The 12,971-nt window shown below is 47.4% G+C and overlaps 1 protein-coding gene across 30 annotated transcripts in view; it reads right to left on the bottom strand.

Moving 5' to 3' along the window:
• Window positions 1-12,971, bottom strand: part of LOC127052770 (zinc finger protein 883-like) — a 69,452-nt gene that overhangs the window by 8,526 nt on the left and 47,955 nt on the right. For 7 of the 30 annotated variants that reach the window (XM_050956773.1, XM_050956776.1, XM_050956777.1 and 4 more), the window contains exons 2-4: window positions 11,688-11,814; window positions 10,240-10,353; window positions 8,207-8,296 (exon numbers count right to left, since the gene is read on the bottom strand). The exons of 3 other annotated variants lie outside the window; for them this stretch is intronic. In XM_050956773.1, the coding sequence (XP_050812730.1) occupies window positions 8,207-8,287 (81 nt within the window). In that variant the 5' untranslated portion in view covers window positions 8,288-8,296; window positions 10,240-10,353; window positions 11,688-11,814. 20 more of the 30 variants (XM_050956796.1, XM_050956795.1, XM_050956769.1 and 17 more) reach the window with 13 other exon arrangements.

Raw genomic sequence — 12,971 nt, forward strand, 5'->3', positions numbered from 1 at the left:
CCTCCCATTGCCAGTGTGTGCAGCGGCCCCAGCCTGGCACCTAACCCGGTCTCCCGAGCAGGCTGGTCCCAGCCCCAGCAGCACAGGCCAGAGGAGCTGCCCGACAGGACCTGCCCCCAGCCCCGGCCGGTGCCTGCTCGGCGGGAAGGGGGCAGAACCCGGCAGTCCCCGCAGCGCCGCCCCGGGAAGGTCCCGCCCGCCCCCAGCAGCGAGCAGGGGGGTCGATCGGGCTCTCGCGGGCTGGGGCGCGGACCCTGCCGGGCTCCGCTGCACAAACCGACCCCCGGGGGGGTCTCTCCGGTCCCAGGCGCGGTTCGGCTCCGCCCCCAGCAGCTCCCTCCCCAGGCAGCGATTTCCAGCCTCTGCGGCTGTTTCCCTCCCTCCGCGGCCGCCTCCGGCTGCGCCCCCCGGGCCCCGCTCACCGCGCCGGGCGCTGGGGCTGCAGCCTGCAGGGGGGGCTCGCTCCGCACGCGCCGCTCGGGCCGGGCTCGGCCCCCAGGGCTCCGCGGCGCGCACGAGAAGGTCCCTGCCCGAGCCCGCCCCCCGCAGCAATGACTGGGCGTGTCTAGGCTGGGGAGGACTCGGAGCTCGGGGGGGTTTAACCCTTAATCAGCTCGTCGGGGGGAGCGAGGTGCAGAGGGAGCCGCTAGGGGAGACGAGGTGAAGTCGGGTCCCTGGGTCTTGGTGGCTCCCGGTCCCGTCCCTTCTGCGAAGGCGGCTATTGGAGCAATGTTCCAGTGCGGGGCTGGGCACCCTGGCTGGGGTGGAGACCACTTCCGGCCAGGGGGGCTGCCGCTCCTGCACCCCCAGCCCCGAGTTCCAGCCCCCGCTTCAAAGAACATTTCTTAGTAATTCATCAGAGTGAGAGACGCCTCTTCAAACATTTCACCAGAATAAATATGGGTTGAGATTCAATTAATACATTATTTAAGATTTATTCAGATCTGGAACTGGGATGTGAGTGGCTGTACGTGATAAAATACTTTTCCGGATATTCTAAGTGTCATTAAGGTGAGAGAAGATCATTCCCAGAGGTGAAATTCCATCTCTGGGCTACACTCTACTAAATATCATACCCGAGTTACTAGTCTGTATCTGATTTGACAGTAGCCACATACATGGGGGGAAAAAATCAACCAAAAGCAATGGTCAACCAAACTGTGCCAGATCCAGATGTAATGTTTTTACATAGTTTACATAGACAACAGTTACAATTTAAGCAGTCTATAGGACTACCTCTGCTTCCTCCTCAGACAAATGAAGAACAGGAGAAATGGCTACATTTATCAGAACTTATTTCATAGTTGTATAAATATCTCAACTGTAATCATTAGTGTCACATCTTTTGCATGGTGCACAACAAAAATTATATGAAGAAACTATCAGATACAATTGGCCCCCCAAAATATGTTTATTATTTATATACAAACATACAAGACAGAGTTTAGTGCACACTATGGTCAGACTGATTTCAGATGGCTTCTAATACACACATCACAGTAAGTACCATCAGAGGGCTCACAAACAACTTAAAGGGATAATACAACCCTATTCCCACACACACTTCAACTAGTTAAACCAGCCTTTAATGTTGCTGGGAGAGTTGAGCAGTAGTCCAGTAGCTCTTGGTACACTTTACTTTTCAAGTTTCTTGGAGAACTCTTCATCTATGCTGGAATATCTCCACTTCCTTTCCTTTTAAATTCCAGAATTCCATCACAGAAATGCCAACTCTCAGTTTGATCAAGTTTTTGGAAACATACAAAACGGATCCCAGTGTTTTATGTTATCCTAACAGTTTTGTGCCTGTAATGACAGCATCTTTGCTTTAATAAATGCTAAGGTTTATTCAAATCACTTTGATGTTCACTACTGAACTAATCAATATTTGGAACACTATTGTTAATATTAATCTTATATCCAAGTTACATGGAAAGGAGTTAAAGAAAGGGCAGGCGAAGGATTTATTTGCCCTAGGGATTTTTCTTTTTCTGAACAGTCAATGCAAGCATCTGAAAAAATGCAGTACAGTACTTTAATATAACACCCCAGATGCATTTTGTTTTCTCTCAACTTACTTGCCATCGTGCACAGAAATCGCTGGTGGAAAGAGGTGAAGGTCACAGTTTAGAATTTTTCTGTGATTGGACTTAACTTCCAGGGTAATGAATAAGATGTGCGGCTCACCATTAGTAAGATGACATTTACTCAATTGATACGTTACACTTGTTCACTTCCACTCTGAAATTGTAAAATAAGCAAAAAAGCTGCTAGTTATTATACCACACATATTTTAACTAACCAATTTGTGCTTTTGTTGTTGGTGCTGAACACTAGTGACACCTGTATTTACTCATTCCAAGGGTTTTTATAAGACGCAGTTTTGTGCAGAAGGGAATTTTCTTCACCGATTACTGCAGAGAATTCCTGCATAATTTCGTGCTGTGTCTGCCTCTCCATAAAAAGCTCTCCTGGTTTGTAATCTTGACACAACCAACTACTGCACCAAACATCCACACGGAGAGGGAACGTTGGTAAAGGTGCAGAAATGTCAAGAAATGGCTTCAGAAATTCATAGATATTAAGGCCAGAAGTGACTACTCAATCACCTATGTCATCTGCATAACACAGGCCATGATATTGCAATGTATTACCCCAATATGGAGCCCAACAACTTCTGTTTGGCTAAAGCATCTTCCATAAAGGTGTCCCGAGAGGTTTTGAAGACATCGGCAGCTGAAGAATCCATCACTTCCCTTGGGACTTTGTCCCAATGGTTGATCACCCTCACTGTAGAACATCTGTTCTTATTTTCAGTTTGAATTATTCTTTCTTCCACTTCCAGCCATCAGTTCTTTTTCTGCCTTTGTAGGAGGAATATTTCAAGGGGGGAGAAAGTAGGTTTTCAGGCACTGACCTTGAATACACGTTTATTAGCCAAGCACTTTATGTGGGAGCCATTTCCCCCCCACCCCTCCTCCGCATACAGGGCATTTATTTCCCAACCCCAGGTCCAACTGCCATAACTGCCACTTTGGAATGACCCATTCTCCTACCTCCCCTACCACAATACAGGGTTACTGTTACCCCAAAAATGGCTTTGGGGGCACTTCTTTATAGCCTGCCTATTGCCTCCTTAGTCTGTTATTCGTGAGGTAAAAGTTTCTGGGGTTGTTAACCAAACACTAAAGGACACGGATATAACCTCTGATAATGTAATTGACACAAGCAGTACTGTATTCTTTCCAAAGCAAAGTACCTGATTAATATAACTAATATGAATTAATATAAATAATCCCTAATAAATTGTATCCTAAAACTCTGAACGCACAAAATCCCCGAGACACAAATCCCACTTGCAAATTAAAAAGCACTTAAACTACAATAGCATATAGTTCAAATGATTCCAAGCAAAGCAATTCATTGCAAGTAGCCAGTTTGCAACAAATCACTGACGACAGATTTTAATTACTTTAAAGTTTATATATCTATACACTGGCGCTGCATGGGGGGAGTCACACCGAGGGCCACATGCTGCCCCCGATCCACTGCCTGGGACTGGGATGGCCAGAGCACACAGCCATGTGGCTGCACTGCCAGCCCACTCTCAGAGCCTGGGGCCGGCTGGAACATGCTGTGGCTGCAGTGCCTGGCCCCTGGTCTGAGCTCTGGGGGTGGGACTGGCAACAGCACACAGCTCTGTGGCCGCACAGCCAGTCCCAGTGCAGAGCTCAGGGGTCAGACTTGGGATACCTCCCTAGTCCCAGGTAAGGTGGGTTGGGTTGGGGGGAGAAGGGCAGGATGCGGAAAGTGTGGGGGTCCTGGGCTAGGGATGGGGCTGGGAGGAGTCATGTGGGAAGATCCTGGCCCCCACGCTAGGGGTGAGGCAGAGACGGATCACGTGGGGAGGTCACATGGCCCCCTTAGGTTGGTGCCCCTTTAGCCTCCCTCCCCATTAGCTGCAGGTGCAAGTATAATTAAAACACACACACACTTAAAGCGTACACATACTAACCCTATATACTATCCTATACACTAAACCATAATTAAAAGTATATTAAGCTTACACTATAAATCTGTTGTTGTTTTCTTTTAAAAGTCAAACTACTGCTGTGGCTGCTGTTCAATTCCTGCTCAGTCTGCTCAGCCCTACTCCAGTTATCTTTTCTCTCTCTGCCACAGTTCTTTGGCTACTCTTGCTGGCTTCCCGGCTCTTCCTGCACGCCTCTCTCCTTTTCAGACGTAGCCTCCAGATTTTAAAAGTATTGCTGGCAACTGGCCTTTATGGTTATGCTACATTTTACCTCTTTCTTTATATAACTTCCTATTCTTAGAAACAGCAGCAAAGAATCCTGTGGCACGTTATAGACTAACAGACGTTTTGGAGCATGAGCTTTCATGGGTGAATACCCACTTCGTCAGATGCATGTAGTGGAAATTTCCAGGGGCAGGTATATATATGCAAGAAACAGTTCCCTCACGTGCCCATGCTCTGTCTTGACCACTACCCTAGAATTCAGATTGACAGCTCTGACCTTGAAAACAAATTGTGACAAGGACGAGCGGCTTCCGACCAACCAACTGCTTAACTGACTTGTTTGTCACCGTTTACTGCACATGCTCAATAGTTGCCCATCTCGCACATGCTCCCTGTTGTCCTCTACCCCCGAACTGTGATTCTGCAGAGACACATCCACGCACATTTTGCTCTTTGCCAGCGGCCAGAGAAACTTTTTTTTTTCTTCCTTTTTTCGGAAGCAATCCCAAGTTCTTACTGAGCCTGCTCAGGGCCCGCAGCCGCCGTCGCCGGGAGGAGTGACTTCTGCTTATCAGAATGGAGATCAGAGCTACAAAGAAGAGACTGGAGAATTGACTCTAGTGTTACCGTGTTTCCTCCACACACTCTCCCCTGTCCACCCCCATGGGAAGGACAACAGTGAACTGCCACCCTGGGCTGGGGAGTGACCCGATCCAGCGGGTAGTGTAGACAAGCCCTAAGTATTAGGGCTAATGAACACTAGAAGTGCTACGGCTCCTGCTAGTGTTCAAAACACCAAGCTAGCATACAAGATGCTCTAACCCAATGGGAGAGAGCTTGTCTGTCAGCATAACATCTCCACCGCTAGGAGAGGCGGTAGCTATGTTGGCAGGGAAGCTCTCCCATCAATATAATCCAGTTTACTGCCACCTAGGGCTTGTCTACACTAGAACTTATCACTTACCAGAACACTCATCCACATCCCTGCATGATGTAAAATATACTGTCCTAAGCACTGGTGTAAAGTGCCACTAACTCATCCAGGAACACAAATTTGAATTATTCTAAAAAAGCCAATATAACAAGGAAGTACCTGACATCTCTCATCCCTGCCCTTGTCTTTTTTCTGGTGTATGACTTCTGATAGCACAATGATTTGTAAGTGATGTAGTCACGCCAATCATGGCAGGAGCATCCACAGATGTCAAGTATTTGCATGTACAATCAAGATGATAAAGAAGGCAATCTATAACCAAACAGCATGCTGTTTGTTGATCCGGAAACTCCAGTCTCCAACCTTCCAGTCCTTGCTTCAACCTTCCAGGTATTGCTTGCCTGGCAATTAGGTGTGAAGACAGGGCCCTGGTGCATTATGCATGAAACCAACTCTCAGGACAGCTTTCTTCATCATTTTCTCTCAAAGCCAAATCAAAAACAACCTTCCTATTGATTCAGCACTATGAGGGGCACACAGGGGATGTCACAGCCTGTCATTAACTCAGGAGATGAAAGCTCCTTTTCAGTCTCTGTCAGAATCTTTACCCATTATTCCCTTTTCCAAACAGAAAAAATAAAATAATTAATTTAATTTCTGGAGCCAAAGAGGATGGGAGCTGCGGTGAACAAACAGCTTGGGAGAAACCAGGACCTCCAAAGTGCAGTCTTGGCTCCAGACATCTCTCTCTTAGCTGCAACCCATAATGCCCACAATGGAATGTGTCAGTACCTCTAGGGTTAAATACTCCCACCTCAAGGAGCACACAAATTATTTTAACAAACCCAGCACCTAAACTCGTGTCTGCTTAGTGAAGAGGTGGGAACATTTCAGAGTGGGAGCAAGTTCCCCTCTTTTACAGGCTTTGGGAACAGGGTGAAGCAAGAGAATGAGGAGGTTCCCTCCATCAAACACCAGGGTCAGGAGTCTCTATTCTGAGTGGGTGCTCTGGTGTTTAGTAAGATATGCTGAGCGAGCAAAGCGCTTCCCACACTGAGCACAGGAATATGGTTGCTCTCCTGGGTGGGTTCTCTGATGCTGAGTAAGAGATGATGAACGAGCAAAGTGCTTCCCACACTGAATACAGGAATATGGTCGCTCTCCTGAATGGGTTTTCAGATGTTCAGTGAGAGATGATGAGTGAGCAAAGCACTTCCCACATTGAGTGCAGGGATAGGGTCGCTCTCCTGAATGGATTCTCCGGTGGTTGGTGAGGCCTGACAATTGAGTGAAACTTCTCCCACACTCAGTGCAGCAATAGGGTTTCTCTCCAGTGTGGATTCTTTGGTGGCTCTTGAAATGATGTATATAGACAAAGCCTTTTCCACAGTCAGTGCAGCGATGGAGTTTCCCAGTGTGGACTCCCTGGTGTCTAGAGAGATTTTCTGGATGACGGAATATTTTCCCACACTCAGCACAGGGATAGAGTCTCCCTGGAGTATGGGTTTCCTGGTGTCTCCTGAGACTTTGAAGGAGACTGAATTTTCTCCCACACTCAGCACAGCAATGGGGCTGCTCCCCAGTGTGGATCCTCTGATGTCTGATCAGATGTTCTCGTAGGCAAAATTTTTTCCCACACTCGTGGCACAAGAAGCGTCTCTCTTCACTGTGGATTTTCAGGTGTCTAGTAAGACCTGATGCAACTTTGAAGCCTTTCCCACATTGGTTACAGCGATGGGGTCTCTTCTCTGAGTGGATTGCCTGATGACTACGAAATGTTGATGAATTCATAAATCGCTTTCCACACTCAGTGCAGGCAAAGGGTCTCTCTCCTGAGTGGACTCTCTTGTGCATGTTAAGTGCTGATATATGGAAGAATCTTTTTCCGCACTCAGCACAGTGATAGGGTCTCTCTCCCGTATGTATTCTCTGGTGGGCAATGAGATATGATAATTTGTGGAATATCTTCCCACAATCAGAACAGGGATGATCTCTCTTCTTTCTGTGAGCCTTCCCATGTGCTCTGAACTCCTTCTTTCTCCTAAAGCTCTCCCCACACTCGCTACAGTGATAGTGTTTCCTATGAACCATCCAATGGTGACCTATCAGGTCTTTCTGCACCTTGAATTCTTCTCTGCACACACGACAGGTATATAGGCACTTTCTGGGCTCAGCTTTTCCCTCTGCAGAATGCTTTAGATATGGCCTGGATCTCCTCTGATGGCCTCTTGAGGTTGCTGGCTCCTTTCTGGTCAGATTTTTTCTCTGCCTTTGTGGACTCCCCTGCTTCTTGTGGTGCCTTCCCCGCTCAGATTTCGTGGAATGGTTCTTCCCTGATGTTCCTGGGAAAGACCTGAGTGGCTCCAGGTTACCAGGCCCTTCCTCAGGAGTCTGCCCCTCAGCCCTGCTCAGGTTACTCGCCCCTGCTTGGTGGGGAAGAGAATGCAGATGTATTTCCTGTGCTGCTCACAAAGGGAAACCACTAATATTCCCAGCAGGGTGATGTGCTCGAGAAAACTCCACATCCCTCCCCTTAGAACAGGGCTGACCCTTGACACTTCCGTGCAAGAGGCCAAACTCCCAGGGGCCCCAGTGCTGGGGAAGGAGAGAAGGTCAGTGTCCTATAGGCCCTGATAAAAGTCCCCCAAGTCAATGAACATGAGAACCAGCCCCCGTGATTCTCTCCCTACTCTGGGGTCAATAGCATGACCGCTCACCAGCACTGATACCCCTCTACCAGGGAACACACACAGGGAACACTCACACTGTCATGGGATCCCAACGGCTCCATGTTCTGTGGAAAATGGGGGAGGGGGAGAGACTGGGGGAATCGGCATAAGGGAAGAGATGGAGTTTCTAGGGGGATGTGAGGGTCAGGAGCTGTAGCACTTCTCATGCTTGGGCTTCAATTCCTACTGTAATGCTCTGTGACGGGAGAGTTTGCAGCTGATGGACGATTCGTGAAATGAGCTCTCCAGCTCCCACTGATGCAAAGGGCAGAGCTGGTTCCCTACCTGCTCCAGGGAAAGAGCTTTGTGTGAGGAAGAAACCCAAGGAGCTTTCAATTGCTGGCCAGTCCCAGGTCTCTTCTGCATCTGGAAACCCTGCACCAAGAAAAAAGTCTTTGGTTGACAGCACATAGACCGAAGGACTATCACTGAGAGCAGCCCTTTCCCCTGCACTGTAAATTACTCATTTATGGTCACCGTTGGACAGTGTGTTCCACAATGCACAAGAGGAGAAGCTATTTGGGGCTCGACACTTACTTTGTACTGTGGTAGCGCAACTGAGATCTTCATTCCCTAGCACCAAGTGCTGCACAAAATTAGAGAGAGATCACTCTGATGTTGAAGAGCTTTTATACTAAATACAGAAAGGGTGGGAGAGAACCTGAGTCAAAGGAGTAACTTGCTGTTTTAATAACTGGGCCCACAAATTTACCCTAATTGGCAGTTTAATTGTAAAAACGGTGAGAACATTTATAAAGTGTTACAATATCCTAAAACAATAAATGTTGATGGGAAAAAGGTCAAAATATAAACAAGACCAAGAAACTAGTCCAAATAATAAAGGCCTATAATGCAATTCAAGGACCGTGATAAAATGATGGCTGTAAGCAAGAGAAGTGTGGAACTGGACATTAACGAACTAAAATAACCAAGTTAGAATTTAGGCCTGACAGAAAAACAATGAGGGGCTGGGCTATTTTGCCCATTACTTCCTTTTGGGGTTTCTCAAAAGAAAACACTTATTCTTCTCCCTCTGCCTTCTAGTAAGTCTGGCTTAGGTGGCCAAAACTGCCATAGTTTGCATTGTCCAGAACAGACCGACGCTGGACAGGTTTGCCAAGCAGGTCTCCAATTGGCTGATCAGACCCTGTGCCGTGCCTGTGTTTCTCCAGCTGTGAAGCGGCAAGTAAGAGTAAACCCAAGACAGAAGCCGCATGTTCTATCTTTGCTGTTCTTTTCTCTTCCGCCTTGAGTGGCTTTGTCTTGTTTTGTCTCCTAGGAAACAGGATCGGATTTTAATAATACCAACAACAGCTCCAGCCCATTTCAGCTAGCTGCTTCTCTTTTCCCCAAAAGGACAATTACCATCGTTATTACCCTCTGAAAGACTTTCAAACAGAGGCCTTTTGTCTAAAGAATTTCACTGGGTAAAGGAAAAAGAAACGAGGGACATTGCCAAAATAAAAGTTCTTAGGTCATACCTGACATTTCAAATGCCATAACTCTTTTTCCTGCTTTTTTTCTATCTTTAATAAAAGACTAGAAAGAATTTTTCATGCTGTTTTCCATGCAGGCTTCTGTCTTTGTATTCCAACCCCCAAACCTTATTTAATACTCTTTAATGTTGGTCATAACAGTGTCATGTTAACACCTTTGTCTCTTTGGGACCATATTGTCTATATGAATTAATACAATATTGTCCTAGATCTGCCAGCAGTTCAGTGGCAGAATGAAGAATAAGAGTTCAGGTCTCCTCACTCCCACAACATGATGTTGCCTCCCAACCAGTCCTGGGGAGTAATAAGGAAATCCCTTATTAATGTCAATTCAGAGCCCAAAAAAGCGATGGAACGATGTTGGGTCCCTACAAAATTGGGCCTGAACTTGGAAGGGAGATTCCTAAGTGCTGCTTGGCCAATGATTCAGACAGACAGCGAAGGATTACAAACACTTTGGTGGACAGGATTAGAATTCTATAGGATGTTGACAAATTGGAGAATTGGTCTGAAATCAACAAGGTGAAATTGAAGAAACAAGCTCAAAATAGTTCACCTAGGAAGGAAAAATGAAATGCACAATAGAGAATGGGGAATAACTGGCTTGGCAGCAGTGCATCAGAAAAGAATGTGGTGAGTATAGTAGATCATGAACAGAATGAGAGCCGACAATGTGATACTGTTCTAAAATAACCTAACAACATTAGACTAAAAAACTAACATTACCGGATGGATTGTCACTTTGGCCAAAATGTGTCAGGATTCCAGCTGCCTTCAAGCTACTCATTCATTCCCTGCACAACACTTTAACTCCTTCCTCACCTGGGTGGGTGTCTCTCAGGATGTGTTCATCTTCATCTTTTGTGGGACGCTGGACACACAGCTCTTCCCCTCGCTCTATGCTGGAGATCACCACTGGCTTGGGAGTTTGTATTCCTGTTTAGAGAAAAGCATCACCCCTAAGAACTTCTAAGAACATTGTGCAGCTCCATATGCAATGTTTGTGCCAATTAGGCTATGAACTAACTGTGAAGGCTAATAGGCAATTTTTTTCTAAGGAAATATAAACTGCAGCTTACGCTCAACAGTCCTGGTGCTTGACAGTGGCGGGATATTGAGTTGCAAACAATCTGGCACCTGTGGAATGGGCAGATGGAGAGGACTGTGGTGTCTAAATGGATTGGGGGGAACACATGTGGGAAAAGCTGGATATTTCTCCTCGTCCTAGGAAAGTTACTCTACTATGGCCCAGCATCCCCAGCACCAGGAAATTTGCCCTACGCAGCTGCATGCTGCTCCAGCCCCTGCTCTGCCTCTTCCGCTGCCCACACTCTGCCCCAGGCCTGCCTCTTCCCCCCCTGCTCCACCTCAGCCCCACTCTCACTCCATCCCTTCCCATGGCCCCCTGCCCATGGTTTGCTCCTGCCCCACCTCATCCCACCCAAGCTCTGTCCCGACTCCAACCCTTCTCCAAAGCCCCCACCCCTACTCTGCCCCACCCCTTCACCAAAGCCCACACCCCTGCTCTACTCCCACCCATCCAAGCCCCGACCCCACTCCCCTGAGAACTGCAGCAGGGTCGGGCTCCAACCCGAGCATGAACATATACCCTGCAATTTTTAGCCCCCCAGCCTGAGTCTCACGTCCTGAGTCAACTGATCCAGGCAAACCACAGCCACGGTGTTGGTCTTTTATACCAGCATAGATGAACCCAGTCTGTCTTTCTCCTGAACTGTGGTGTTGGCTATTTCATCCTGTAGCCTGCAGAACACATGACCCTTTTCTGCTCATGTGCTCAGTCTGGGGAACTACAAGAGCCAGAATTCTCTTGCATTAAACTGTGGAGCCCTAGTGACCATGGGTGGAAGTGTGTCCTCTTGAAGATAGGCAGTGTAGCTGGAGCAATATCAGTCCCAGGATATTAGCGAGACCAAGTGAGTGAGGTAATATCTTTTATTGGACCAACTTCTGTTGGTGAGAGAGAGCAGCTTTCCTTTCCCAGACCTGAAGAAGAGCTCAAAAGCTTCTCACACTCACCAACAGAAATTGGCCCAATAAAAGATATTACCTCACCCACCTGGTCTCTCCATGAACTGGCTGCTCTGTTCAATGAAACATGCCTCTATGTATCCACACACATGCACCCCTCCTTCAAACCCCATAGACACCTCTCCACCCAACCACTCAGACCAATGCTCCATCTCAGTTACTGTGTCTCTGTGAAGCACTCAGTGCACTGGGGTCCTGATCTTAGGGAAATAGCTCCTCACCTAATGAGATCAGAATCTGGTAATTTTCCCACATGACGTGTCTGTAAAGTTGCCTTTGCTCTTCGCCCAGCAGTGCCCACTCCGCTGGGGAGAAATACATGGCCACATCTTCAAACGTCACCAACATCTGAAAGGACAAACAACCCAACTCAGCATGGCAAAGTTTACATACTGGTGGAGGAATAGTTGTTGCAGGTGAAGCAGATGTACAGTGGTCCATAGAACTGGGAGGGCCCTGAGGGGATTGAAAGTTTGTACCATTACTATGCGTTCAAGTTTGTCACAGTGTAAAAAAAACGTAATGGATAGTGTTTTCTGTTCCTTCACCCCGCAGTGGTGGCTCCAGGAGCTGAGCCTGGCCCCCTGCTGTGGGTGTTGTATACTGGCACACAGACTTGCATCATTTCTGAGGCATCCTCCTCCTTACCCTCTGCCATGATGGGGCAGGCAGATCAAATGTCAGTGAGTGTCGCAGCAACCTGGAGTCCCACTCACATTTAGCCAGCACACCTGACCCTCTGTCACCATGCTGGAGGGCTGGGCAGACCAAATCTGAGTAGCACTGCAGCCCCTCCAGCAATGATGTAATGCCCATAGCAGGGCACTGGGCCCAGATAGCCCCATAGGACTCTGCTGGAGCCAATACTGCAGTGTGAATGTGGGGCACTGGAGTGGCATTGCAGGGGTGAGAACAGGGGTGGTTCACTCCCCAGTGGCTCCCTCTCTGAGCTTGTTGTCTTCACTGGGTGGGAATTAGTGTTACATTGTTGTAGCTGTTTTGTTCCCAGGATATTACAGAGACAATGTGGGGGAGATAATATCTCTTATTTGTTCTTGAGCTACACAGATTAGGGTCCTAAAGCCCAGGTTCCAGCAGAGGCCTAGATATCTGCACTGCAATTAAAAGGGCTGAGACCCATGAGCCGGTGTCAGTCTGCACAGCCTAGCTGCAGGTTTGGGGGGAGGGGGGGGTTGGTGTTTTTTTTCTCCTTCGAAAACAAAAGAATGATTCATTTAAAGGAAACAAGTGATTATAATGTAGTGAGTGAATCAAGAAAGAATACATAGAATATAGTAAAATGAACAGAGTTACATGACAGAATGAAAGCGCCACAGTAAAATGAAAGACAAAGACTACATAGAATATTTTAACACATATAAATAATACAGTGGTTTCAATGTAACAAGCCATAGGGGTCCCACCTATACAAAGGTTTTACACTTAATGTTACAATTAATCTCCTACTTAATACTGCCATCGACACAAACCCCGGGAGCCCCAGC

This window comes from Gopherus flavomarginatus, chromosome 5 (assembly GCF_025201925.1).
Source record: "Gopherus flavomarginatus isolate rGopFla2 chromosome 5, rGopFla2.mat.asm, whole genome shotgun sequence".
Classification (NCBI taxonomy): domain Eukaryota; kingdom Metazoa; phylum Chordata; order Testudines; family Testudinidae; genus Gopherus; species Gopherus flavomarginatus.